Raw genomic sequence first — 24,902 nt, forward strand, 5'->3', positions numbered from 1 at the left:
CTCGGATGTGGGGTACCATTGGCAGCTTTACTCCGCACTCACTATTTGTGATTGGAGGAGAAGACATCAGTAAAGTGGGCACACTGTAGAAGAAACCCGGCTGCAACACGTGTTAAAACAGCTGCAAGGACCATGACAAATCGGATTTCAGTTGCAGATCCCAAAAATCCCACCCAGTTCCCCCACTGATGACAGGAGACAAAGCGCAACTTCAATTTTTAATACCTTTATTAGTTTATTCAGCAGCTTTTTTCCAAATTTTACTGTGGCATCAGGTGCAGTTCTAAACCATCAACATAAATTTAACAACTGAAAGAGGCACTCTCAGTCAATAAATGGAGCCACACTTAAATCCAAGTTGGTTTCCTTTCCTGCGAAAACTTTTCCGATGGGTTTTAATCAGCATAAGCCAGTCCTTAAGTAGAGTGCCCAGATTTAGAGAAATTTCAGGAGGTTGGGAAGAGCATACCACAACCTTTGGAACTCGAAGGGAAATTCATTTGGTCTTGGCAGCCTTCTGTGCAGATTTTGTGACCTTGCCAGAACCGCCAACTTTCTTCTCAACGCTCTTGATGACACCAACAGCAACGGTCTGCCTCATGTCACGCACAGCAAAGCGACCTGTGGATGGAGAGCGATTAGTACAGAAGCCTACAAAAGTGCAGGGTATGGATGCAAGTGTCGAATGGCATGCCGTGAACTTACCAAGAGGAGGGTAGGTAGAGAAGCTCTCCACACACATGGGCTTGCCAGGGATCATTTCAACAATGGCAGCATCTCCAGATTTGAGAGCCTTGGGGTTGTCCTCAAGCTTTTTGCCAGAACGACGATCGATCTTCTCCTTGAGCTCAGCAAACTTGCAGGCAATGTGAGCAGTGTGGCAGTCCAGCACAGGGGCATAGCCCTGAGAGATCTGACCAGGGTGGTTCAGGATGATGACCTAAACACAGATACAATTTAGCATTCAAACAACTCTGCAATTCAAGTGACTTGGGGACCAAGATGACAGGGGAAAGCCTAACCTGAGCATTGAAGCTGCCGGCTTCCATAGGGGGGTCGTTCTTGCTGTCTCCAGCCACGTTGCCACGACGGATATCCTTGACAGACACGTTCTTAACGTTGAAGCCAACGTTGTCACCAGGAGTGGCCTCAGCAAGAGACTCATGGTGCATCTCAACGGATTTTACCTCAGTGGTCAGGTTGGCAGGGGCAAAGGTCACAACCATACCAGGCTTGAGGACACCAGTCTCCACACGACCCACAGGCACTGTTCCAATACCTGAGAAGTTGAGAAGGTTAAACCAATTCAAGTGTTTTACTTTAGAGCTTTGATAGCTTCATGTTATATACACGAACCTCCAATTTTGTAGACATCCTGAAGTGGCAGACGGAGGGGCTTGTCGGTGGGACGGCTGGGTGGCAAAATGGCATCCAGGGCATCAAGGAGAGTAACACCGCTAGCATTACCCTCCTTGCGCTCAATCTTCCATCCCTTGAACCAACCCATCTAAAAACAGACAAAAATTGTCAACTAAGATGTGGCGTGAACACTAGCAGAGGTGTTCCACATATGAACTTATTTCCCACTGTGAAGTTGCATAAAAAAAAAAAAAAACCTTACGTTTGAGCTGGCCTCCAGCATGTTGTCACCATGCCATCCAGAAATTGGGACGAAGGCAACACTGGCAGGGTTGTATCCGATTTTCTTGATGTAGGCGCTGACTTCCTTAGTGATTTCCTCAAAACGGGCCTGGCTGTAGGGGGGCTCGGTGGAGTCCATCTTGTTGACTCCAACAATAAGCTGTTTCACTCCCAGAGTGAAAGCCAGGAGGGCATGCTCACGGGTCTGTCCGTTCTTGGAGATACCAGCCTCGAACTCACCAACACCACCAGCAACAATCAGCACTGCACAGTCAGCCTGGAAGGAAGGGAGGGAGGAAGAAAAAGTTAGACCTCAGCCTCCTAAATTACAAAAGAGTTCTGTGCGAGTAGAAAGTGGTAATACCTGAGAAGTACCAGTGATCATGTTCTTGATGAAATCTCTGTGGCCAGGGGCATCAATGATGGTGACATAGTACTTGCTAGTCTCAAATTTCCAGAGAGCAATGTCAATGGTGATACCACGCTCGCGCTCGGCCTTCAGTTTGTCCAGAACCCAGGCATACTTGAAGGAGCCCTTGCCCATCTATTTTGCAGACAAATTAAATAAAGGGAAGTATTGTCATTTAGAATTTTCTATACAAGGCATTTAAGCTTTAAAAGTCACAAGTGGCTTTAAATGTTTAACTATTAAAACAAATGCTTGAAGCTTGAATGGGGACAAGCACACATGTTGCGCGGCCTATTAGGCGCCATTACAGAATCTGCAACGTCATAGTGAAGCACCGCCCACTCCACACCCAACCGGCTTTAGCACAGGAACGCGTGCTACAGCCGCCATTTTGGCTCTTGTTACTCACTTCTGCCGCAATCAATTAACAAAATTCACGAAGCATCCACTACAAGTGTTTAAGTCTCCCTCACCTCAGCAGCTTCCTTCTCAAACTTCTCGATGGTTCTCTTGTCGATTCCACCGCATTTGTAGATCAAATGTCCGGTGGTGGTGGACTTCCCGGAGTCGACGTGGCCAATAACCACGATGTTAATGTGGGTCTTTTCCTTTCCCATGATTGATTAGTTCCTGTATTTAAAAAAAGAATAACGTTGAAAAAAGATGCATGGGTAAAACACAGGCTTTCCATCATTAAAACTTTTGAGCGGGGATTTTGTAACGAGCAATAGATAGTAATAGGCCCTGGATTAAACCGGCCTACTTCACCATAAGGCAACTGCGACACGTGTTTCTTTAGAGTGACGCGATATTAAGTTACAGGAAAAAATCCAAAATGTCTGAAAGGAATCCATAAGGATGCAGACAGCTGGCTCTCCAGTCACTGATAACAGTTGTTGGATGCGAGAATGTGCGGAAGGCTTTTAACGGTCCCGTGACTTTAAGTCTCTCGGCCTTTGTTCTTCTGCCGGTTTCCATTCTTTGAGAGATGGACTTTGTTACACGACAAAAAAAAATGGAAGAGTTAAATTCAAGTCCATCTCCTCTAAATACACTACTAATTAAAAAGAAGTCACTTTTACGAACACATCACCAGAAAGAAAACGATTGTAGAAACCAAAAGTGATTACAGCACAAAGAGTAACTTTAACAACACTGAAAATGTCAAAACACGGTCAACCTGAAGAAAATCCTTCAAAAGTTTCTAAAATAGAACTTATTAGCGTAAAAGCCAAGGCCTGACCAATACAGAAAGTACTCACCAAGATTGAGAGCTATCTCCTGAGCTGCTGCTCCCCTATGCCAGGTAACAGAAAGAGGAAGAAAACGCAATGGTTGGAGATTTTATACACGGGAGGAGGACTGTAACCCCCCCTCCTCTCCTCCCTGACAGACCCGCAAATCACACACAATCGACACAAATTCTCCCCGCCTCGACAAACTGCGTCACTATTTGTTTCACTGAGCATCTGGTTGACGGTATGAAATAATATATATTTTATAAATATTTGAGTTGTGTTGCGATAAACATAATGGGAAAATATATGTCTGAATACATACCGCATATAACCAGCTACAAATCTACAAAATAGCATGATACGTAATAATTTTTTAACGTGACTGTTAATGTATTCTACAATTTTGTCTTTTTAAAGTCTTACCGTTTTAAATTTAGATTGTCACAAGATGCTTATCACGTTTACATTTTTGATCTCCTTATGATGAATGACGAAAATCAAAACTATAAAAATTCAACTGCATTATGTAGCCTATCACTGATTGAATTTGGTTTAAAATGAATCATTTTATCAGATTTACTTCTGAACTATACTAGTTCACATTTAATTCTCTGGTTTTGGTCAAAGTAGCTGCGAAGTTTAATTTTATGCAACACGGAGTTTACTGTGTGTACAAAAATATATTCATAACCAGCAAGCTGTTGATTTTCTCATTTCTTTCTCATCTTTGTGCTTATTCTCACAATCATGACATCTTTGTTCACATGTTTTTATTCACAGCAGTTTTAGAAGAATGTGAAGAAATCAGAATTTTATTTTATTCTTTGAAACAAATGGTCTTTCACCCCGGAGACAATGTGATCAGCCTAGTCTGTATGCAGATTAGTTAGCAATTCACTAGCAGCTCAAAGTTGATAAGGGCACCCAGGTCTGTTGTCTCAGATGCATCTCCACCCAGTGGATCATCTATTCAGATTCAAATGCAATCAGATAGGACTATTTGCTGAACAGTGAGATTCAAACTATCCTATTTTGAAACATAAGCCCAGGAGAGGCAGTGAAACTTTCCTAATTTCCCTTAGTTTGTATGCATTTCATGCATTCAGAATTCTTTGTTTTTAGAGTGTGGGGAATCTTTAATGGGGAATCTTCCTCTCAGTGCCTTACAGGCCTTCAGTGCCTTACATTACGCATAGGCTTATTTCAAAGAGCTGACATCTCCCCCTGAACCTCCGATCAACTCTCTCTACCTCTAGGTAACAGATGCTCGGTCGACAGCTGCTATTTTCAGTCAAGAGCAGCAGCACAGACACACACACACACACACACACAGTCAGACGACATATACTGTGACAACCAGTTCAGCATGCAGTGGAGTCTAAAAGTCAGGAACCTCATTAAAATAAAAAAATAATAATAAAAAAAATACTTACACCTGCTTATAAATTAAGTATTATAGTTTTAAAACATCATAGAATGGACAAAATAATTGTTAGAAAAACCATAGAAGATTCTGCATCTATTTCAGATTCTTTGTTACATGAAAACTCCTTTGTACAGACAGTCTGATGGTTTTGCCTCCATTGAAGCACAATTCGCACTTTGGCTTATTCTCAAATCATGTTGCAAAACATGATCATCCAGTTTTACATAAACTTGTGGAGCTCATGCAGCTCAGAATTGCAGCAGTCGTAAAAGCAAAATGGGGACACAACAGATATAATAAAAGTATTTTAAATAATTATTAAAAAAAAACCAAATATAATAATAATAATAATCATAATAATAATAATAATAGAGGCATTTCCACTACTGGTTACACATAACCCACTTCAAAAAGATTACTCAGAGAACTGTGATATGGATTGATTTTCTGTTTGAGTAAAATATACTCAGCCTTAATTGCATTAACAGTGTACTGTTGTCATTGTCCTTGGCCAATGTCCTTAATGCAAGCAATGGTTTGCTTAGTCAATAGACAATAAATAAAAATATGAATTATGTACATTAATAATAATAATGAGACAACATGCAGGCCAGTACAGTATAAACTATTTTTTTCTAAATGCATCAGTTGTAGTAAAGTGTGTGAAAGTACAGGAGCATAATGGAATTTAATATAATTTGTGTCTACAAAAAGATCTCAACAATACATTGTACACTGCACATTATAACAATTAAAAAAAAAACATAAAAATAAATAAACAATCGTGAAATGCTCATTAAATTTATATTAATGTAAAATGTCAAAAAAATTATTTAAAAAATGCCATTTTGTTTCTGTACTGCTTTGTATACCAGACCTAGTAATAGCTGTAAGTATATAATTTTGAAATAAATGTAAAATGAAAAAGTTTTTAAAAAAAGTGAGCGCTCCTTTGGCTCAGTAGTTGAGCATTGTGTTAGCAGCGCAAAAGGTTGTGGGTTCAGTTTCCAGGGAACACACATACTGGTAAAAATATAAAAATTTATAGCCTGAATGCACTGTAAGTCACTTTGGATAAAAGCATCTGCTAAATGCATAAATGTATGTAAATGTAAAATGAAGAAGTTCCAGGCAACTTGAACAAAAAACACTGAACAACTCTGATTACATCAACCCAAAACCTACAGATCAAGCAAATATTCAAACAAATCCTTTGACAAGTTTCTTCAGTCATTATCATGGTCTTCTTTACCAGTAATACTAGAAAATGAAGTAAATAAAATTATGCAGTAAGCAACATATCTAGTCATATGACAAGAGTGATGTCAAAAAGAGATGCCACAGCATTTGAGGGGAAAAAAAGCTGACATATGATTGCGCTATGTGAACTGCATTGATTCCCACCTTTCTTTCTTATTTTCTTCACACACACACCCACCAAAGATGATTACTATTCACAGCACAGCTGTCTAAAGTCCCAACCCGACTTACAAACACACCTCAGCATATCCTGCCCTGCTTCAAACATTTGTCTTTTTGTATACTGTGGTGACTCTTGATCTGGTCTGGCCTGTTTACCAGGTTCATGTAGCAGTGCAGTGCTAACAGGCTTAATATCTATTTGTCCAGATAACTGCCATTTGGTTTCTATCTCAGGCACTCAACAAGTGTGGGGGAGGGCATGGGGACTTTGTGCCATGAATCAATGACCATGTTTGACATGAGTTCTCTGTTTGGTCATGCAATACAGAAGGAAAGGCCTGATCACTTTTCCCTCAAGGCTCAAACACAGAGCAGGCCTCACTGCAAGATAGCTGTGTATTAAAGTTTACTCTTGAAATTTCGTATTGCAACAATACTGATATTTCAAATGATCATAAGTCAGTCTGGACCAAAATATCTGCTAAATGGATAGATGCAAATGTAATGTAAATTAAAAAGTATTTTGATGATAGCAATGCTGTGCACCTTCAGAAGTGCTAAAGCTGTTTAAAAAATCCTTAAGACCTCTAGCTTTAGATCAGTTTTGAAATAGGCTACATGATTTAACATTCAATTAAATAATTGTACTCTAGTTCTAAAACTGTTGTAAAAACAACATAGCATTTAATAAGTATTTTAAACCTAAAATAACTTGAAATGAAATAACCTTAAAATGTATTCATGAATATAAGACCAACCTAAAGGCTTTTTAAAACAACGAAAAACTGTTAAAATTAAATGCAGAAATCCTCCACCTCCCCCTCAAGGCAATAAACTTACACTTGCAAATCCCCTCAAAAATGTGTTTTGCATTTTTAAGGTGTAATGCAAATGAGTGGGGGTCAAGGAACTGTGTGAGAACCCCATGGGTCTGTCTCATACCTTTGTTGAAAATGCAAATGTCCATGAATGAAAGGAAGCAATTCCTATTCGGTTCACAATTGTTGAAGAAAAAAAAAGTATGTAGTTACCAAAAAAAAAAAACAACTAAAGAACTACAGTTCACCTTACTGTTTCCTTGACCATGTCTTTATTCTACAGTAATATGAAACAAATAACAGGGTTTTCTAGGGCAAGATCAAGTTAATAAAGCAAATTCTTTGCTCATTTGAACAGTTATTAAAACTGTAATACAAGAAAGGTTATTTTATTACTCTACCAGTCTTATTTTTGTCCACATGGTATGCTGGACTAAAGAGTGCTCATTTATTTTCACACACAAAAGATACGGAAAGGGTGCATGTACATATTTCATTTACAATTTACAATTTCTTTTGCCTTCTATTTCATCCAGGTAGACTTGATCTCTCTGGTAGACGTTACAAATTGGCGCCCGAACGATTGGATTCTGACCTACCATCTTGTGTTTATCTACGGGGATATTCGTTTTTTTTTTTGCGCTGTTTTTGTTTGGAAGAGGTTTTCATTGCAGCCACCGGGTCGTGCAGACTAGCTTGCTTGCTTGCTAACAGTGTAGACTGGGCAGTTGGCACTGTGAAGGCGTTTCAGTGGCTGACAGTTTGTATTTTTCTTCGTGGACTGGCCGCCATGGACTACTTTGTGAGTTTATGTTGACTTTTGGGTGTTTTTCTAAATTTTTGCTGACCTGTTAAATGTGAACTGAATTGCATTGCACTGTGTCAGAATATAACGGATAAGACATTGTTTTTCTCTAATCGTTCATCTGTGCAGCCAGTGCCTGTGGAATATTATTTGATTTGAGTTTTTCTGGAGCATAGCCATCTGTTTATTTAAATCCAACACTTGTGGACTATAGTTTTTTCTAGGAAAATAGGTGGGGTTAAATTCGATGGTGCCAGCAGAAATTTAATTTCTTTGAAAATTTTGTGTGCTTTCTCCATCTTTTTCTGAATTTCTCTTGATGTAGATCACATTGCTATATAACACTTATGCAAAGTATCTAGCAGGTTTAGTTAAAAAGGAAGGGTGAATTGATGTAATTTAATATATATCACTGTTTTTGGGGGGAATACATAAGCTATTATTGCTTTGACTATAATATTTGGAAATTTGCTGTTTTTTTTTAGTTTTTATTTACATAGCGTTATTGTGAATGCGCTTTGTACTACATGGCTACTCACTCTGACTTGCAGTTTGACCTAACTGACCAGCCCACTGTCAGTCCACAGCAGAGGGAGTCGCAGCATTCTATTGGGAGTTTTAAAGGACCAAGTCCAGATGTTAAAAGCAGAGGTGGCACTGTTGCAGCGGTGCCTTCATGAATTGATTGATCTCCAAAAAGGCATGCTGGACCGTTTAGCGCAACGGGAACATAAAGAACCTGCTACTCCACATCCAGCTCCCTTGGCCAGCTCAATGCCGTACGGTGTGGCTCAAGCTCCGTCGATGATTTCAAGGTCAGTGCCAGTTGGTGTCTCTTACAGTCATGCACCAATGTTTACCAAATTCTCCTTGAGCTCCCACGTTTCCTGTCAAAAGAGCCAAAAAAATGGTTTACCATCCTTAGCACTCATGTGACTACCTGGGCTCAGTTCTGTGAGTTTTTTAGGACAGTCTTTCTGCCTTCGGACAATCAAGAGCGTATTCTAAGGGGCATTTTAGACCGTATGCAATTGCCTGATGAGCCACTGCCGACTTTCGTTGCTCACATGTTGGGTGAGTTTCGTAAGCTCAACACCCTCCACCCCAACAGGAGCAAATTGACTTGATAAGGAAATATGTGCTTGAGAAATACAGAGTCGCTCTTTATGGCACACCAATACTGTCAGTCATCGACCTTCTCTTGAGGGCTCACGAGCTGCATGCAGTCCTTGGTCCAAGTGTGGGATGTCCGCCTCAATTACGGGCTAGCGGTGCGCCCTCAAGAAATGCTCATTGCTTTAAATGCTCCTTACCTGGTTTCACCACTCGTACTTGCCCAAACTGTAATCAGAAAGTGGAGCAGCAGTTGCCTCCTATGGAGTCTCTGAACATGTCAGGTGATGCTAATATAGAACCTGAATCTGATGGCTCTGACCAGGCTTTTGGAAATGTGAAAGTAATCTCTGGCTTGAACCTGAGGGGAAACTTCAGGGGAGGGAGGACATTCAGACGGGACAATCCTCCCTCCAGTAGGTAATTGTGCCTTGTTTTCCTGATGCTTCCATAAATAATCAGCCTACTTTATGCCATATGTAGGATGTTGTTTCCTTGTCTCATTGGAATACCTCGTTCAGAGTAAAGGTTAATCTTTATGGAAAAGCTTTTGATGCCACTCTTGACACTGGTGCTTCCCTATCGGCAGTACAATCTGTGGTTGTCCAGACTATTCCTGGGGGGAACACATGAGTGAAACCATTGTCTGCACCTCCTATTCAGCTTGCGGATGGCGCATCCTGTTGCCCACTGGGTGTCATCTGGTTGTATTTGGGTTTCATGGGTCAGCGCTTCTATCATCGTTTTGCTGTTCTCCAAAGTCTTTCTTCTCCTATTGTTCTTGGAATGGATTTAATTTTGAGATCTTCGGTCACTCTCCATGTTCCATCCAGGACGGTGGTGCTTGGAGATGAGCCAGTGCCCCTTGATGAGTTTGAGGGTGCAGACCTAATGATGCCTAGTCCTAATTTGTTGTGCTTAGGGGTCAGTTCTTCTACCTTGTCCACGAAAGTCGAGGAAGCATCCCTGAATAACGAACAGAAATACAAATTGACTAAGCTGCTGGACACCTTCAGTGGGTTGTTCGATGGACATTTAGGATGCAACACCCTTGTGGAGGTCAACACAGGTGAGGCAAGGCCAGTTCACCTTGCCCCCTATCGCACTTCTCCTGCTAAAAAGGAACTCATCGAATCTCAAATCAAGGACATGCTAAAGGAAGGAATAATTTAACCTGCTTCTGGTCCTTGGGCTGCTCCAATTGTAATTGTCCCGAAACAGTCAGGGGAGCCAAGATTCTGTGTTGATTACCGTGCTCTTAATAAGCTCACAATCAAAGACTCCTATCCTCTCCCGAGGATTGATGAATCTCTTGACTTTCTGGCTAGAGGTGCTTTCATTACCACTATTGACCTGGCTAGAGGTTACTGGCAGGTTGCATTGGTGGAGAACTCAAAACAGAAGACTGCTTTCATCTCCCACTGTGGGCTATTTCAGTTTCGGGTCTTGCCCTTTGGATTGTGCAACGCGCCCGCCACATTCCAAAGACTAATGAACTCTGTCCTTGCGGGTCTCATTTATAAGTCCTGTGCTGTCTACTATGACGATATTGTGGTAGTGTCACCTACCTTTGAACAGTACCTTGTTGACCTGAAAGAAGTTCTTAACAGGCTGGAATCTGCGGGGTTGTCTGTTAAGCTTGAGAAATGCCAGTTCTGCAGGAGTGAACTCACTTTTCTTGGGTACAGTGTCACTACGGATGGTGTCCGGCCCAATAAAGACAAAGTAAAGGCTGTAACTGAATTCGTAAGCCCTACTAATGTTAAGCAAGTCAGACAGTTTCTAGGACTGACCAGCTATTACAGACGCTTCATTCATGATTATGCCCGCCATGCAGAGCCCCTTTTTGCTCTTACCAGATTGGATGTTCCCTTTAAGTGGACAAGTGAATGTCAGGCTGCCATGGATTTTCTCAAGGACAAGCTGACTTCCGCACCTGTCTTGAAATTTCCTGACTTTCTTTATCCATGCAGGTGCATGTGATGCTGGACTCGGTGCCGCGCTCATGCAGAGAGATGACAACGGCAGAGATGTGGTAGTGGCCTACATGAGCCGAGCAATTCATAAGACTGAGAGACCATATTCTACTCCAGAAAAGGAGTGTTTGGCTGTCATCTGGGCCCTTGAACACTTCAGGCCATATTTAGAAGGACTTCATGTGACAATTTTCTCAGGTCACAGCTCCTTGAGATGGCTGATGTCTCGTCCGAACCTCTCTGGCCGGCTGGCTAGATGGTCTCTCCGATTACAGGACTTTGACTTTGATATTGTCCATAGGCCTGGGACAAGTAATAAAGTGCCGGATGCGCTTTCTCGTAACCCTGCCCCGTCCTGCAGTGCACCTTTGGAGGTTCTCCCTGATTATGCCATTATTGGGGGCCTTGATCTACTTATTTTACCCCCTGTAATTTTTTCAGATCGGGAGCACCTCAGGCAAATGCAGATCAACGATACAGTTACAGGACAGCTGCTGCGAATGTTGGAGGGTCAAGATGGCAGGAATGGTGAAGAGATATCTCAGTATGTTATTCAGGACAGACTCCTGTACTTTGTGGATAACAGAGTATCCTGTAATCTTCACCCCATGAAACGCCTTAAGCTGTATGCACCTACTGCCATTAAAAGGAGTCTGATGGAATATTACCATGATCACCCACTGGCTGGACACTTGGGAATGACTAAAACAATTGCGAGGCTCAAGATGCGATTTTATTGGCCAAAGTTGTCATCGGACGCAAAAAAATATGTAGCCTCCTGTACTGTCTGTCAATTCACGAAACCAAGCCAAAGGAAACCTGCTGGGCTTATGGTCCTTATATGCCCACAAAGACCTTGGGAGTATACGGGTGTGGACTTCGTGGGTCCCTTGCCGTGCACACCCTGCAGGAATGCGTACATTTTGGTTTTCGTGGACTACTTTTCGAAGTGGGTGGAGGTTAGCCCGGTAAGAGAAGCAACAGCCCAAGTTGCCACCAGCAAGTTACTTAGTGAGGTCTTTGCACGGCATGGCACGCCCACTTACCTAATCTAGGATAGAGGGGCTCAATTTGTTAGTGAACTCTACAATCATGCACTCACCACTCTGGGGTCAGAACAAAGACTTACGACTGCGTATCACCCCCAAACAAATGCAACTGAAAGGGTGAATCGGTCACTGAAGACTGCCATCCGTGCTTATGTCGGCACCAAGCACACGGCATGGGATCGTTACCTGCCCCAAATTTGCTTTGCCTTGAGAACTGCACCACATGAAAGCATTGGCCATAGTCCATCTATGTTGTTGTACGGACGTGAATTGACTACTCCTCTTGACATCATTACTCAGCCAAACAGTGATGGGATGGATGAACCAGGTATTCCTTACCCTGAGAGCTTGGAGTCTTCGATCAGAGAGGCACATGATCATGCTAGGTCCATTTTGGCAGAAAGCCATGCCAAGAGGAAGAAGTACTATGACCGGAGACGTCGACCTGTTTCTTACTCAGTGGATGAGCTCGTAAGAGTGAAGACTCATCCTCGTTCAGATGCTCTGGCGAACTTCACTGCTAAGTTGGCCCCTGTATATACAGGCCAATATCGTGTCACACAAAAGCTGTCTGAGGTGAATTACAGGCTCACAGACTTGAGTACAGCAGCAGATGCTGGGGTATTTCATGTTGCAAACATGCTGCCCTTTCGTACTTGGGACACATCTTGCGAAGCTGAGACTGTGCCCACAGAGGTTTCCATTCCAGAAGCATCAATTGATGATAGGAATGTTGTGCATGATGAATTCAATGGCGGTGCTACCACCATGACCTTGACTGACCTACAACTGGACGATGAAGATAATTGGCCTGTGTCAACCAGTCATCGTGATCAGTCAGGAAGTGTGGACAGTGTTAACTCTTTGCCTGACATACGAGCCGAAGTTGCAACTCAGATGATGACTTGGCTGTTGATGGTAAAAATCCAAACAGACGTCGCTATGACTTGAGACCTCGATGTGCACCACAAAACACCTCAGACTGGTCAACTAATAGGAGGACTAACGTATACCACACAGACAGACTTGACCTTAAATAATATGTTGATTGTGTTTGTGGGTACATTATATTTTCTCGACTTCTGTAAAGTCAACAAAAAAGATTGCTTTAAGTGGGAAAAGTGAAAGTTTTGGTTGATTTGTCGAAAATGGGGAAAAGTGGGGAAAAAATTTAAACATTTTCAATGTTTTATAATTTGTTACATGCTATAGTTGTTTCTCTCAGATTTGCCACTGCAAACTATGTACTTTGGTCAATACGTGCTGTCATGTATGCCAGTGTGAACCTTATTACATGCCCCTGTATGGTTATGCTATTTTGTCAACTTTTCATGTTTGAGGTTGTTCAAAATGTTGTAATACTTAGTCGTGTACGGCTGGGGACAGCCTTATCTGGCTGGGGGGGATCTGTAATGGCCACATAATGTTTTATGTTATTTAGGTGAATGTTCTTTTAAATATGTTTTGCTGTACGCGCGAATGCTGTTCCATGAGCGCGCACGTACAGAGAGAGAGATGGTTGCTCTACCGATGATTATCACAGCACTTGTGTTCAACTTCTTTTGTTTCTGTTTTGTTACGTTACCAGAGTATTTTATTTCCTGTTTTGTACTCGCCCTTTCACATGTGTGTGAGAAGAGTATGCTGTACAAACACCTATAAAGGCTTGTGGAACAACTTTCTGATCGCCTCGAGTTCTTTTCTTTTGCCTTATATTTCATCCGGGTAGACTCGATCTCTCTGGTAGACATTACAACTTATTTAAAAAAAATGAAATAGTAATACTGGGCAATTTTCAGCATTGAGATATTCATGCCATTTCAGAAAAAGAAAAAGTGCTGGCCATTGTGATTAATGTATGACACTTTGAGTGTTTTTAATAAACATGAAGTCAAACTTATTGTAAAAGCTTGTTAAAAAAAAAAGAAAAAAAAAGAGCACTTGCTTACCAAAAATGTAAAAATTAAACTGTGCATTATCTTAATGTAATCATCAAAAACTTAAATTCATTAAACATTTCAACTTGAAGAAAGACTAGTTTCAAAACAATAATAAAGCATGTCTGACTGTATCTGTCAGTAAATCTGTAATAAACTGAGTGCTGAACTGAATGACACAATTAATGGACTACAGTTACTTCATTAGCAAGTTTAAAATGACCTGAACAGCACTGGTACCAAGAAGTAAGAAAATTCATTATTAATGCATTCAAGTGCTTATTAACAAGTATTTTCAAATGTAATTAAATTTAGATAAAACCCCTAAATCTATTCTGTTTCACCACCGTAGTAAACATTACACTTGCTTGAAAGTTAGTATAAAGTCCAGAGTATATTTTTTTAATTCAATGAGATTAAGATTGAATGAAATGAAGACATGGAATTACTCTGAATTTTCCATTCCATTGTATTATGATTAATTCTGAACTGTTCAGCAATTAATAAATATTGCCCGACTAATAAACTACACATTGTAAGGCACTTCAAATTTTCCCTTTAAAACCCTGAGTGAAATATTATTAATTCTATCAAAGTCAGAAGTTTGGACATGCTACTCTTTTTTTTTGTTGTTGTTGTTTTTTTGTTTTTTTAACAGTAATCATAACTTTAAAGTAACATGTATGGGAATTATGTACTGATTTAAAAATGTCACTATCTGGTCCATTTATTAAAAAAAAAAAAAAAATATATATATATATATATATAAATATACATAAATATTTTATATTGGTCTTTAGAATAACACTTCTTTTTTTTTTAAATCATGAAAAAGTATGAAGTCTGTCCAAACTTCTGACTGGTAGCATGTGTTGAGTATAGGATAAAACTCATATCCCTCTGAATTGGTCAACTGGAATGTTTAATTGTGTGTATCTGTGTCAGATTCCTCATCTGTCCTCGCCCAGCTCTGAATCTTTCCAGTGCCAAAGATCACGTAAAAGATGGCTCCAAAGGCGCTCACCCCTGCAGACAACCAGAACACGTGTCTCCATCCTGTAACTGAGTACTGCTCGCAAAACAAAAGAAGGGAGAACATATGAAAATGTCAGCTTTTGCTGATGAATTCTTTGTAAACTACTGCAGTTACACTGTAAAGTAAAGAACACAGCTTACATCTTTGGTCAAGTAACCCACTACAATTGGTGCAAGAACTCCAGGGATGGTCGCAAAAGTGTTTGTGATTCCTAGAAGTGTACCTGCGTACCTGGAAGAAAACAGTATAAAAGAAGATATTACTATTGCAATAAAAGTGAACTTTGTAAAGGTAAGTTAATGGATAGACTGATGGGCATCAGTTTTAGCACAGAGCTGTTCAGTTTGTAGTCCTATAACTCAGATGACCATTCAAACATTATTTTTTAATAAAAATTCAAAAACCCATAAGAAATACTAAAGGGAACCTAAAGTAAAGTGTCCTTCTGAGTTGGCCCACAAAGGGATGTAATCAACAGCTCTACAGGGCCTACTTGAGCAGACCGACTATTTGTGACATATAAACCAGTCCGAGAGTCTTGGTTTTGTACCGTGGAGCAATGTCAATCTGGTTAATGAAGACACCAGCAGCACTGAAACCCCCAAATGCACTGGACAAAGTGAGAAATGTCACAGCCAGCACACCGCTACAACCCGTGAAGCCTACAGCAAGCAGGAAAACAGCGGGAAGAAACAGACCTATGGGACACAAAACATCAAAATATTAAAAACACTATTAAACTGAAATACTTCAGTGTCAAGTTGTTCTTCAGAAATCATTCTAATATGCTGATCTTATTATTGTCAATTTGAAGATTTGATTCTTAATTTTTTTATAGAAACTGTGATAGACTATCATTAAAAAGTCTGAGGAAAGTAAGATTGAAAAAAAATAAAGAAATACTTTTATCTAGCCTGGATGTATTCAATTAATTAAACGTGACAGTAAAGACATTTATAATGTGACAAAAGCTTTGTATTTCAACTAAATGGGTTATTTTCCATCAAAGAATCCTAAAGTCATCACAGTTTCAATAAAAATATTAAGCAACAGAACTGTTTTTAGCATTAAAATGTTTCTTGAGCACCAAATCAGCATTTCTGAAAACTGGAGTGATGGCTAATGAAAAAATACATTTTAAAATTGTAATAATGTTTCAATACATTACAAAGTACAATATTTCCATTTTTCCTGTGTAAGTAAATGCAGCCTTGACAAGCATAAGAGTGTTTAAAACACATTTCAAATGTAATAATTCCACATTTTTGACCACGTAACTATTCTATTTTCCACACTTTATACATGCACTCTGTCATCATAAATATGTTGTATATAAGATATTTGTTATTTATACCAATGAAAGTGAAGAGTTTACGGACAGCTGTGACACTCAGGAGCTCCCTCTCCAGGAGGTTGTCTGCAAGCACCCCTGAGCCCACTGAGAACAGCCATCCAGCCAGGTACGGCAGAGCGGAGAGGAACGAATTCTGATCGACAAAACAGTCAAAGAGAGTGAGACAGGATTCAAACCAGGCAGATTTATTTGAAATATCCAACCTGTCTCACCTGTCGCAAATCAAAGTGGAGCACAGTGTCCATGTAGGTAGGAAGTGAGGTGAGGAGAGTGTAATAAGACCAGTTAGAGCACATCTGTGAGATGATTATGGCCCAAAGAGGCACAGAGAACAGCATAGATAATACAGGCACTGACCAACCATGAGGCATCCCCTAAAAACAGAGAAAATATCAAATCAATATTGCAGATCTGTGTTTTGTGTGCCTGCAGATCTAAACCTCTAAATCCATGTCATTTGAGGATTCCTTTTAAATTCAATAACATATTCTAATAGATATTCACATATAGTTATTTATTTACATTTAGCATGAATTATTTACTTGAATAAAGAATGACACCAACTGTATACATCGTCAAAAATTCTAATAATATAAATAAAATTTGCTCATACCTGTGAACCTATTGAGTTAATTATGTAATCTTTCTCTCTGTCACTAATTCTTGGGTGAGTTCGGGGTTCATCTGACACCAAGATAAACCAAAACACTGCCCAGAGGCACCCGACACCTCCTGGTGGTAAAAACACTTTAATGTATAAGATACAATGCTATTATATTACATGAAATATGAAGACAATAGTAAGGACTGTTAAGCATTTTCATATATCATATATGACCCCAGAGCTCAAAACCAGTCTTAAGTCACTGGGGTATATTTGTAGCAATATCCAATAATACATTGTATGGGTCAAATATGGGTATTATACATTTTTCGTTTATGCCAAGAATCAAGTAAAGATCATGTTCCATAAAGATATTTTGTAAATGTCCTATTATGAATATATCAAAACTTAATTTTTGATTAGTCATATGCATCGCTAAGAACTTGGGACAAATTTAAAGTTTAGATTTTTTTGCACCCTCAGATTCAGCCAAATATTGTCCGATCCTAACAAACCATATATCAATGGAAAGCTTTTCTTCAGCTTTCAGATGATGTATAAATCAAATTTAAAAAAACTGACCCTTATGACTGATTTTGTGGTCCACGGTCACATATATAAAATAATTACTTTCAAGCATTTTGCTTGGACTAGATGCTACACCAATAAATTACTCAGGTCAGTAAGATTTTTTTTAATCATTTTTGAGAGTCCCTTATGCTACTAAGGCTGCATTTATTTAATCAAAAATACAGTAAAATAGTATTATTTTGAAATGTTCTTACGATTTATTAATTAAATTGTATAATATGTAAAAATATTAATTAAATAAAAAAATTAATAAATAAAATCTGCATTCTTCAGTGTCATTTAATCCTTCAGAAATCATTCAATTGTTTTCAAGAAACATTTCTTATTATTATCAATATTAAAAAAAAACTGTTGTGCTGCTTAATACGTTTGTGGAAATAGTCCTATATTTTTTCAGGAGTCTTTGATGAATAGAAAGAACAGCATTTATGTATTATTAATGTCTTTATTGTCACTTTTGATCAAGTTCTGAATACTTGCAGAATTTATATATGAATTTCTTTCAAAACAATCAAACAAAAATCTTCCAGACCCCACACTATTATGTATATAAATGCATCCATAAGTTAAAAGTCATTTTCCCTCACCGCAGGAGTAGAAGACCGCTGGCCACCCCAGACTATGGCAGACGAAGCCAGTGAGAGGAAGAGCCACAAAGGCCCCAAAGCTAGAGCCTGCACCTGAGAACGTCATCAGACGAGCCCGCTCCAGTGGAGGAGCCCAGCGGGCCCACATCGCCATCATGGCAGGAAAAGTCACACCCTAGACAAACAAAAAGAAAAGATACAGACTCAAATTCAAAGATCCTCTATTTGAAAATCATTGTGGAGCATTTTTTGCTATTAAAAATGTCCCCAACCTCCCCAAATCCCTCAAGTGCACGCAAGGCAAACAGCCACTTGGCTCCAAGTTGTGCTGACAGTGGAGTGAGGAGAGTGAGGACGGCTGTTCCAAGCACACCACCACCAAGGAACAGGCTTCCTCCAAAGCGTCCTGAAAGGTAGCCTCCCGGGATCTGAGTAAACAGGTATCCAAAAAAGAAAGCACTGAGCAGCATTCCCTGCATCTTGGGATCCCATTGGTATCTTGGAATCTAGGAAAAGAAAATGAAATAAAGAGACAAACAAGAACCAAGTATTTTAAGTTATAAAAATGCGTGACACGTGAAGATCCACCAGGTTTGGTGCACGAAATGCTGCATGCAGTTTATTCTTACCCCATCTGGCTGTTCTGAACTTTGGCTGTTGTTGTCAAGTGAATGGGTGGATACTGGACACTCGTTCGATATATTGCTATTGGGTGATGACTGGTTACTGGTGTCATTAACCATAGCAACCATGGCAACACTGAGATTTACACGTAGACCATAGACCACAGCAAAGCCAAAGAACATCATAGCAGCCAGATTGCATCGTACAGAGCAGCATTTGGGAGGCACTGTCACACATACAAACACATTCTGAAATTTTAAATAGTTACACACACATACATATACATATATATATATATATATATATATATATATATATTTATATATATATATATATATATATATATATATATATATATATATATATATAAAATTGGTAAAGATCATAGTCACTTAGCACACTACCCTTCAAAAGTTTAAGGTGCACAAGATTTTTTTTCTTTTTGAAAGATATTAATACTCTTATTCAGCGAGGGCACATTAAATACTGGAAAAAATTATCACATTTCCACAAAAATACTACGTAGCACGACTGTTTCCAACATTGATAATACAAAAAAGTAATATACGAAGAAAATAGAAACAAATTACATTTTTAAATATATTAAACTAGAAACCTGTATTTTGCAAAAAATAATGGCAACATTGGTGAGTTGATTTGGTAAGGGATTTCTTTCAAAAGCATAAAAAAAATAAACAAATTCTTAGCACCCCAAACATTTGAATAGTAGCATATGTGTGACAAGACCTATTAAATGCACAAAACAAAGCACCACATTTCATGCAGATGCAGGAGGAACAAACTGTAGACCAACCTGTGATTTTTTCCACTTCCTTCTCTAGAAGTGGTGCAGTGTCGCTGTCATGGTCATCCGCGGTCGAGTTAATGGAGTAACCACTTTGAACTGCCATTATTGGAAAGGTGTAAGTTTTGGACTGTACTTGAGTTAGTTTAAGTATGACATACACAAATCCTGAAACACAAACAAGACATTTTCAAACATGCAATTCATCTCATTTGTGTTTTGTCAGAATCCATATGCTTCAATAAATATGAGGCACCGTTTCATCAACAACTAATCAACAATCGTGGGATCAATGCTGTATTTATTCAGTTTTCATAAATTGCTGTTTAGTTCTACTAATCAGTGCTTGATATCAGCAGTCCATTTTCTGTTAGTCTTCCTATTCTGTTTGGACCATCCATCATGTCAAATACCAATTTTCCTGTCATCATTCATTATGCAAATGTGTCTGTTTCAGCTTTCAAGATTTTTTTTTTTCAGATCTTTTCTATGGCCTGTAAAATAATTTATTGCTATTCAGAGGTTATATTGCACAACTACTCTATCTCCTCATTTGAAAGCTGTAATATGTTTCGAATATTTCTTGTTTAAATAGTGAAAAAAGAAGGTTTGATGGAATTCAGTTCTTTTACCCTTGAAGAGCTAGTTTTAGGTCCCTCTATTGTCTCTACTAGACTCAGCAGATGAAATGAGATACATGGGAAAAAAACCTTCAGTTCAATGTAAAAACATGATACAAAGGGTTGTATTTTAATTTAAATATTACGTTATATACACAAATAATATTATTAATACAAATACAAAATTTTACATATGGTGCTATTTTTGTTCATTCTTACCATTAACGTGCTTCCTAAACAGATGTAAGATTCAGTCGCTGGATGATTGAGAAAAAAGATGATTCTTTTTCGAACTCTCCATAGCCATATAAACCGTTCATTACTTCTAGAAGTGCAAAATGTTTTAATGTTTTTCAGGAAAACCACTACAATTCCCGGTTTGACTGTTCTCTGGCTGCTGGTTGATCACGTGACATCTTGAGACCTCCTGCTCTGGAAAGCATCATAATCTAAACACTCTGGAGCGACTGACTGACTGTGTCAGGTTTAATGCTGTGACATACAAGTCTGCAGCCATAAACGCATTTGTTTTGACGTAAACTGTGTTTTCATGTGATTGAATGAACAGAAAGTTATCGCAGTAAGTACACCATGGCTTGTAACCGAAAATATTTGTGTATTTAAGCATTTATAAACATGTTTATAGCAATTCTGAGCTTAGCATTATTAAGGCTCCCGGTTGTATAATTGCAAATGCTGAAAAGGGAAACGATTTCGAAGGCATTTATGGTTAAATTGCGATGAAACTGTTTATTTTTAGCTTCTTACTTTCGATATGTTTGTGCACTATGGGGAAATATTTTTGACATTTTAAAAGCGTGTCGCAGAAAGCCCCTTCAATTAATTGTGGGTGACAACTTTACTTCTTCACTTCCTTATTTCAGTGCTTTCCCTTCCTGTAAGTGTTTTCTGCGAACAGGGATGTAACTTAAATGTGTTCACATCTTCAGGATCGGACTCAAGCATGGGTTTATCCGCGGCTCTTCGCCTCATCTCTGTGTCTGGGTGTCTGCTGCTGCTGTGTGGCTCCTCGTGGGGAGATAATGCCACAGTCCCTCTGGTGATATGGCACGGCATGGGTGAGTGAGACACACATCCGCTCTTGAGCTAATAAATAACAGGCCCGAGTCACTAAATAGTGTCAATCATTAGGGTAGTATACAGAATGGTGTTTGTGTATACGCTGGCTTGTTTTAGCAATAAAAACGGACACTAACATTTTGCATGCATCATATTTTTCATATCACATTTTTTCATACACATACACTAAACATCAAAAGTTTGGGGTCAGTTTTATTTTATTTTCAATAAATTAATACTCCTATTTAGCAACAATGCATTAAATTAATTAAAATTGGTAGTAAAGACATTTATAATATTACCTAATATTTTTTTTTTAAAATAAACGCTGTTCTTTTGAACGTTATATTAGATAATCAAATGTATTACAGTTTCCTCAAAATATTGAGATGTTTACATTTATAAGGCTGGAGACTGGATATTTTTGTGGAAACTGTGGTAGATTTGTTTTTCAGGATTATTTTTTATGTATTAAGTGCATCCTTTAAGGACACAAGTATTAATATCTTTCAAAAAGAAAAACCTGACCCTAAACTTGTGAATGGTAGTGTATTAAGTGACTTAAATTTTTTCAAGTCTTTTTTTAAATGTATAATTGCTTGACATTTTATTTGTTTGTACTCCACATTACTCCTCATTATTAAAACACAATTCCATACTGTAAAATATCTCCTAATTATTTCATTTAATCTAACATTTTGGGGGGCTATCGTGATCATCTGTAGTACATAACTGATGATTGAAAACTGCTTATTTATAATATTAACATTAAATTGTCTCTCTAATAAACACTATGACCTATGGAAACATTTACCAGATTAACAGAAACACACCTACTGAGATCATTGCTATTTATCACTGATATTTGTTCACTTGTCTTTGCAGGAGACAGTTGTTGCAATCCACTGAGCATGGGTGCAATAAAGAAGATGATGGAAGCAGAAGTCCCAGGAATATATGTGCTTTCCCTGATGATCGGCAAGACTGTCGTACAGGTAAAGCAGTTCCACATCCTCCATTCTTCTCATTCCTGTTGTCGTTTGAAATAAAAAGGTCTGATTTAGCTTTGTTTTTTTTTTTTACAGGACACTGAAAATGGCTTTTTCATGGATGTTAATGAGCAGGTTTCTTTTGTATGTGATCAGCTGTCTCAGGACCCCAAACTGAAGGGAGGCTACAATGCAATGGGCTTCTCCCAGGGGTCACAGTTTCTGTAAGGGGTTATTTATTCAGACCAGTGCATGCAAGGGATTCTCGGAAGTCTTATCCATGTTGTTTTACCTTTCTATCTTGTTTAATGTTTCGTAAGACGGGCGGTTGCACAGCGCTGTCCAGATCCCCCAATGAAGAACCTCATCTCAGTCGGTGGGCAGCATCAAGGTAATATGACAGACGTGCTCTGCTCACTCTTTGGCTGATGTACTTTTTAAAAATAGCAGTACATTTGTTCCTAAAAATGGTTAGCACTGTGGCACAACGTCCCTGTTTTGATTTCACAAGTTATGTTGCTTCAGGAAATGAAATTAATGAGTAAAATAAAATAACTTGAGAAAAGGTTATAACATTTGCAGTCACAATACAGCATGTCAAATTATATGTGAGCTACCATTTGGTAAGATTTTAAAAATGATATTAATTAATAATTCTTATAAAAAATGTTAGCAATTAATAAAATAGTTGTTTTTGTTGCTTTATTTAACTAAAACTTGAGTGACTAATTTCTTCTTTCACAGGAGTATTTGGTCTTCCACGATGCCCTGGTGAAAGCTCTCATATCTGTGACTGGATTCGCAAGATGTTAAACTCAGGAGCCTACACCGATGTAGTTCAAAAACAGTGCGTGCATGGCTGCTTTTGGCTTCTCAACAGACCATTTCATGATTTCAGTAACACATCTGAACATTCACTAGTGAAGAAAATTGATTGTCATTTGATTTTAGCTTGGTGCAGGCACAATACTGGCATGATCCCCTCGATGATGACTTGTATAAAAAGCACAGCCTCTTTCTTGCTGACATCAATCAGGAGCGGGTAAGCCACAGGATAAGGGAGAATTTTTTTTAAATAGATATATTTGTACATGTGGTGTAATTGAATTTTATTTCTGTCAGGTGGTGAATGAGACCTACAAGAAAAATCTCATGTCTCTGAACAAGTTTGTCATGGTTAAGTTCCTGAAGGACACTATGGTAGATCCCGTGGATTCTGAGGTACATTAGCCTCTCTTTTATTGAATTAGAAGAGGACTGAACCATTACTAATTGAATTGTCTTTATCAGTGGTTTGGCTTCTATAAACCTGGTCAAGACAAAGAGCTGGAAACATTACAGGAAAGTGCTATTTATACAGAGGTAAACTAAATCTTCCTCATTATACACATTTAACCCATATATATATATATATATATATATTTATATATATATATATACAGTACAGACCAAAAGGAAACATTTCTATTTTTAATGTTTTTGAAAGAAGTTTCTTCTGCTCATCAAGCCTGCATTTATTTGTACAGAAATACAGAAAAAAAAATGTAATATTGTGATGTATTATTACAATTTAAAATAATTGTTTTTAAATTTATTATACTTTAAATTATAATTTATTTCTGTGATGCAAAGCTGAATTTTTAGGATCATCATCACATGATCCTTTAGAAATCATTCTAATATGATGATTCATTATCAAAGTTGGAAACAGTTCTGCTGCTTAATATTTTTTTCAGAACATGTGATACTTTTTTAGGATACTTTGATGAATAAAAAGTAAAAAAAAGAAGCTATGTTTTTAAAATATAAATATTTTGTAATAACAATATACACTACTGATCAGTAATTTGGGGTCAGTAATTGTTTTTTTCTTTTTAAATAAAATCAATACTTTTATTCAGCAAGGATCTGTTAAATTGATAAAAAGTGATAGTAAAGAAAATATATTATTAGAATTTTTTTTTTATTTTGAATAAATGCAGTTCTTTTTAACCTTTTATTCATCAAATATATTAGACAGCAGAACTGTTTTTTTTAAGTATATTCAAATAGAAAACTATTATTTTAAGTTGTAATAATATTTCACAATATTAATGTTTTTTCTGTATTTTTGATCAAATAAATGCAGGCTTGATGAGCAGAAGAAACTTCTTTCAAAAACATTAAAAATAGTAATGATTCCAAACTTTTGGTCTGTACTGTTTATATATATATATATATATAAATATGAGATTGATCTACCTTTATTTTGTTTGGTCAGGATCGCCTGGGTTTGGCTGCGATGGATTCTGCAGGGAAGCTTGTGTTTCTTGCCTATGATGGAGATCACCTGCAGTTCACCCGAGAATGGTTTAATGAAAAGCTACTTCCCTTCCTACGCTAAATACAGTAACAGGCTTAATCCTAATGAGGGAGTTCACACACATACACACACAGTCCAGTGTCTGCTGACTTTACCATGTTCCTAACTACTGCCTTTGAGTCTTATACAATGTCTTATATACAGAAATGAAGCCAGTCTTGCTTGTTTTATTGCACTGATCTGATTTTTATTTGATTGATTTAATCAGGAAAAAAAACATCCTTGTTACAATCCAAATTTTAATTTGTTCTAATTCTGTACTATTTTTCAGTTCATTTTGGTTAGAGAATAAAACTTTTGAATCTTAAAAACCCTTTGGCCTATGTTGTATTTATGAATCACATAAAGAGTGTACCATTACACTAATTATTAAGAGATTAATATTAAAATGCATCAAACTTAAAACATACTTCGCA

At 38.1% G+C, this 24,902-nt stretch overlaps 3 protein-coding genes across 3 annotated transcripts; 1 reads left to right on the top strand and 2 right to left on the bottom strand.

Moving 5' to 3' along the window:
* Nucleotides 1-210: 210 nt before the first annotated feature.
* On the bottom strand, nucleotides 211-3,460 carry LOC132145337 (elongation factor 1-alpha). Its single transcript, XM_059556261.1, has 8 exons — nucleotides 3,313-3,460; nucleotides 2,524-2,680; nucleotides 2,006-2,185; nucleotides 1,622-1,918; nucleotides 1,357-1,507; nucleotides 1,023-1,279; nucleotides 706-940; nucleotides 211-621 (listed from the first exon to the last, which is right to left on the bottom strand). The coding sequence occupies exons 2-8, from the start codon at nucleotides 2,665-2,667 to the stop codon at nucleotides 497-499; spliced, it is 1,389 nt and encodes a 462-aa protein (XP_059412244.1). The 5' UTR covers nucleotides 2,668-2,680; nucleotides 3,313-3,460; the 3' UTR covers nucleotides 211-496.
* An 11,128-nt stretch (nucleotides 3,461-14,588) lies between these two features.
* LOC132145339 (sialin-like) lies at nucleotides 14,589-20,459 on the bottom strand. Its single transcript, XM_059556263.1, has 11 exons — nucleotides 20,275-20,459; nucleotides 19,445-19,603; nucleotides 18,636-18,856; nucleotides 18,279-18,512; nucleotides 18,007-18,181; nucleotides 16,838-16,956; nucleotides 16,437-16,598; nucleotides 16,225-16,357; nucleotides 15,421-15,568; nucleotides 15,011-15,101; nucleotides 14,589-14,903 (listed from the first exon to the last, which is right to left on the bottom strand). Exons 2-11 carry the CDS (start codon nucleotides 19,539-19,541, stop codon nucleotides 14,757-14,759), a joined length of 1,527 nt encoding a protein of 508 aa, XP_059412246.1. The 5' UTR covers nucleotides 19,542-19,603; nucleotides 20,275-20,459; the 3' UTR covers nucleotides 14,589-14,756.
* Nucleotides 20,460-20,504: 45 nt separating this feature from the next.
* On the top strand, nucleotides 20,505-24,797 carry LOC132145341 (palmitoyl-protein thioesterase 1-like). The gene is made up of 10 exons (XM_059556265.1): nucleotides 20,505-20,635; nucleotides 21,006-21,134; nucleotides 22,021-22,130; nucleotides 22,221-22,348; nucleotides 22,445-22,515; nucleotides 22,869-22,971; nucleotides 23,076-23,166; nucleotides 23,247-23,345; nucleotides 23,415-23,486; nucleotides 24,385-24,797. Exons 2-10 carry the CDS (start codon nucleotides 21,020-21,022, stop codon nucleotides 24,505-24,507), a joined length of 912 nt encoding a protein of 303 aa, XP_059412248.1. The 5' UTR covers nucleotides 20,505-20,635; nucleotides 21,006-21,019; the 3' UTR covers nucleotides 24,508-24,797.
* The last annotated feature ends 105 nt before the right edge of the window (nucleotides 24,798-24,902 follow it).

This window comes from Carassius carassius, chromosome 8 (genome assembly GCF_963082965.1).
Source record: "Carassius carassius chromosome 8, fCarCar2.1, whole genome shotgun sequence".
NCBI classification, from domain to species: domain Eukaryota; kingdom Metazoa; phylum Chordata; class Actinopteri; order Cypriniformes; family Cyprinidae; genus Carassius; species Carassius carassius.

Bases quoted from the DNA above. Each gene is read 5' to 3' on its own strand.
- LOC132145337 (XM_059556261.1), bottom strand. From the start codon at position 2,667: ATGGGAAAGGAAAAGACCCACATTAACATCGTGGTTATTGGCCACGTC. The intron at 1,919-2,005 runs GTATTACCACTT...CCTTCCTTCCAG, and splicing joins TGATCACTGGTACTTCTCAG to GCTGACTGTGCAGTGCTGAT. The intron at 1,280-1,356 runs GTTCGTGTATAT...TCAACTTCTCAG, and splicing joins GGATGTCTACAAAATTGGAG to GTATTGGAACAGTGCCTGTG.
- LOC132145339 (XM_059556263.1), bottom strand. From the start codon at position 19,541: ATGGCAGTTCAAAGTGGTTACTCCATTAACTCGACCGCGGATGACCAT. The intron at 16,358-16,436 runs GTGAGACAGGTT...TTTGTCGATCAG, and splicing joins TCCACTTTGATTTGCGACAG to AATTCGTTCCTCTCCGCTCT. The intron at 14,904-15,010 runs GTAAGCTGTGTT...TTTTGCGAGCAG, and splicing joins TGGGTTACTTGACCAAAGAT to TACTCAGTTACAGGATGGAG.
- LOC132145341 (XM_059556265.1), top strand. From the start codon at position 21,020: ATGGGTTTATCCGCGGCTCTTCGCCTCATCTCTGTGTCTGGGTGTCTG. The intron at 21,135-22,020 runs GTGAGTGAGACA...TTGTCTTTGCAG, and splicing joins GGTGATATGGCACGGCATGG to GAGACAGTTGTTGCAATCCA. The intron at 22,349-22,444 runs GTAAGGGGTTAT...ATGTTTCGTAAG, and splicing joins TCCCAGGGGTCACAGTTTCT to ACGGGCGGTTGCACAGCGCT.